The sequence below is a fragment of the Pundamilia nyererei genome, unplaced genomic scaffold (assembly GCF_000239375.1).
Source record: "Pundamilia nyererei isolate P.nyererei 1_Seehausen unplaced genomic scaffold, PunNye1.0 scaffold00105, whole genome shotgun sequence".
In the NCBI taxonomy this organism is placed as follows: domain Eukaryota; kingdom Metazoa; phylum Chordata; class Actinopteri; order Cichliformes; family Cichlidae; genus Pundamilia; species Pundamilia nyererei.
In genome coordinates this window covers 1,836,553-1,840,072 of record NW_005187506.1, presented here as the reverse complement: position 1 = coordinate 1,840,072, position 3,520 = coordinate 1,836,553, and the positions used below count along the sequence as shown (strand labels likewise).

General features: G+C 45.8%; 1 protein-coding gene across 2 annotated transcripts in view; it reads right to left on the bottom strand.

Moving 5' to 3' along the window:
- The window catches only part of mmp24 (matrix metallopeptidase 24), a 70,512-nt gene that overhangs the window by 31,636 nt on the left and 35,356 nt on the right, over positions 1-3,520 (bottom strand). For both annotated transcript variants that reach the window (XM_005740890.2, XM_005740891.1), the window contains one exon: positions 349-448. In XM_005740890.2, the coding sequence (XP_005740947.1) occupies positions 349-448 (100 nt within the window). The remainder of the gene's footprint in view (positions 1-348; positions 449-3,520) is intronic.

Below are 3,520 nucleotides of genomic sequence, written 5' to 3'. Positions count from 1 at the left end.
CGTCGACTATTAAATCAGTCGTCGACGATTTTGATAGTCGACGTAATCGTGACTAGTCGACAAATCGTGGCAGCCCTATATAGTATCGAGATGATTAATGAACACAGAGCATGAGAAGAACGGGTTTAGAATAATAAAAAACTCCCCATTAATCGATGTAATATTTAGCTTTTTTTAAAAGGTTACATGGAGGAGTGCAGTGTGTGTGTGCGATGTAACCTCTCTGTCCAAAGCAAATTTCTCGTTCTCTTACAGCATTAAGTGCCTCGAGGCGACTGTTGTGATCGGGCGCTACATATGTTCCAGCTTTCGACCTGTATGACTCAGGCGTGTATCTGGACGTCTCACCTGGAAGGAGAGCGGCGTGACGGCCTGCCACACATTGAAGGCTTGTCGAATCGCTCTCTGGGTGTCCTTCTCTCCAACTTTGGGGGTGAAGTTGGATATGCTGCGAGAAAGAAAAAGACGCCACAGTTCAAATAAACAGCGTGTTCCCACATTCACTGTGAGGTGAGCAGAGGTCAGTGAGTGCGGCTGTGATGATTGCGTTGCCTGTAAAACCTGTGAGAACACACAACATGTGCAAGGAAGCATCGGCTAAAACAACAACGACAATAAAAAGTGTCTTTGTTGATGCAAAGATCCAGACCTGTACACGCTTTAGTGAAATCAGCGGATTAGGATTCAGTGTGAGTCAACGAGCAGCGCGGTTGGCACGACGGCTGATGCGTGTTCGGCTGGAAGAGACGAACGAGGCAGAAAGGTCATTATAGAGTAATTGCAGGAGACGATGTGCCACCCATAGCTACTCTGCTGCTGCGAGAGAGAGGATGGGAGGTATATCATTACATGTTTTATCACTCACGTCACTGTCACTGGAAACACTTTCATGTAGCGTCTTTAAAAGCAGCCTTTTAAACCTTTGCTGTCACCTTCCAACCGTGTCAGAGGAGACGGGAGAGCGAGTCGAGGACGAGGGAGCGTTAGAGGACAGATGGGAGTAATTGGCAGAGGCAGAGAGGGTGGAGGATGGAAAAGAAAAGCCAGGACAGGAGAGGGAGAGCAAGGAGAAAACACGGCGGGATAAAACAGCGAAGCAGGCGGCTGAGTTCATTTCACACAATCTGTCTCTCGACGGGGGAGCAAAGGCTTTGTTCCCGACCAGAAACATGCATTATGGAAATAAATATCAGCACATTTACACAGTTGCTGTAACTCAACATTCATTCATGAGCACAGCAGCTTCCTGATGTGAGAAAAATAAGTCCAGCTGGCAAAGAAATAGAAATGTTTATAGCACTTTACAGGTAGTCCCTGGAAATGGATTAAAAGTTGTTGTGAGCTGTGATGGAGTGAATAAAAAAACGTCTCCAACGATCTAGAAGACACAGATGGCGATCGAGACTCGATGAGACGCCAAAAACGAGTTTATTTCACCGCTGAATGCAGCTGGTCATGAGTCATGCTATGATGCTTCGCTGGCACGTCCCTCAAACCAAACAAGCCCCTCAAAACTGGACTAATGCCCTTTGACTCCCATCTACTCCATAAACACAGGCTCCAGAGAGCTTCTCCTACAGCTGATGGGCCTCCACCTGAATCCTGACTCCACGATGGGGAGTCATCATGAATCCCTGTTCCCTCTCCAAGGCCTAAATACCTTGGGAGATCCAACCAGGGGAAAGATGCCCTCAGCAACGTAGCTGCTTGGGTCAGAACCATACACCATGTTAGGGTGGAGCTTCATGGGGCGGCAATTCTTTGGATTCACAATTAGTTGCTACCCCAAGTGGAGGAGTTCAGGTATCTCTGGGTCTTCGTCCGTGTGTCGGGCAGTGCAGACTGGTTTGCTGTGACAGCGAGGCTGTAGTACAGAGACGTGAGCACGAAGCTGTCAGCTAGCTACGTCGCCACGCCCACCCGTGAGCACGATCTGTGGGTAGCGACTGAAAGAATAAGATGGAGCAGAAATGAGCTTCCTGTCACAGGTGTGTGGGCGCCTCGTTAGAGATTCAGGAGGAGCTTTAAGCTGTGCTTCATATTTCACATGGACAGGATCCACCTCAGTGCTTCAGTATCTGCTGTGGCTGCACCCAAACACCTCCTTGTTGGTATGTTTTGGGCGTGTCCAACCAGCAGGCCACCCACGCTGAAAAGGTTATGAGTGAGGAACACGAGAAAGAGAACGCACTGGAGGCAGACAGTAAAATCCAAATCCTTTATCCAGGCAGAGGTCACGCACAAGTAATCAGTGAGTGAAGCAAACAAATCCAGCAAAGGGAAGACAAGAAGATCTAAAACACACCCAAAGGTCACACAGGAGGAAACCGAAGATTAAAGACTGGAAAAAATACAAAGACACAAAACTAGAAGCCTGGAAAACTTGACTTGGATTATTTAACATGTCATCGAATTTAATAAAATCGTAGAAACCCAAGGGACACACAAACACATGCACAATCCAAACCGAAGGGAAGACTGGACTATGGACTAATCAGGGAAACAGGAGGGCAACGAGATCCAGAGGGAACACCGAGGACCAGCAAACTCTAATACAAACAGACTCAAAGGATTAAGGAAAACTATAGAAATCAAAACAGACATGACACCCAGACTGAGAGAACCTTCTCATCAACGAGAATATATTGGAATTAAACTCCAACAAACCTGAAAAACCTTGAGAACAAACTGCGAGTGGTGACAGGAGGTGGTGGCCGGGGACAGGTACGTCCTGCCCCTGCAGCCCACACCTGATAAGCTTCAGCTATCGTGTACGCAGCAGCCTGCACAGATGGGGCCTCCTCCATCAGGTTAATGTATGAAAACTCAAACAACTGGAATTTTACTGACTGATCATCTGCAATATGTCATCAGAATCACGTCATTTGGAAACATCATTAATAAACCTATATTATAGCAAAGTTTGTGCTTCTTCATTTTTTGGTTTGGTGTTCAGAAGGAATTCAAAATGAGGTCAGATAACAGGAAATGAATCGTGTGGACAGTGATGGCTGTGACAGCAGCTCACTGCGAGTTACATAAAGTTCATCTTCACTGAAACCAGATCAGAAAACAAAACAAGATCAACCTGGATCGTTGTGCTGGAGCTGAAGTGAGCTGCTCTTTGAACACATGAAAGAGAATCAACGATCAGCTGATCCGAGAAATCATTTTAACGACTCAGTAATAATTCTTCAAGGAAATCTCCAAACATGACGAGCAAACATCTCGTTTCTCTTGGTTCTTGGAGTTTTTTGACCAACATTTAAAGGTGCAGTTGATTAATCAATATTAAAAATAATCATTAGTTGCAGCTCTATTAGTGCAACAACATGATATCATATAAGATCTGTTTGAAGTGGACAGAAGCACGTCTGAGGAGATTTTACTGCATTTCATAACTGTGCCTGCAAATCCTCTACGAAGTTTATTTATAAATCCAACTCCCACCCTAAAGCCTGGTGATTAGTGTGTGTGTGTGTGTGTGTGTGTGTGTGTGTGTGTGTGTGTGTGTGTGTGT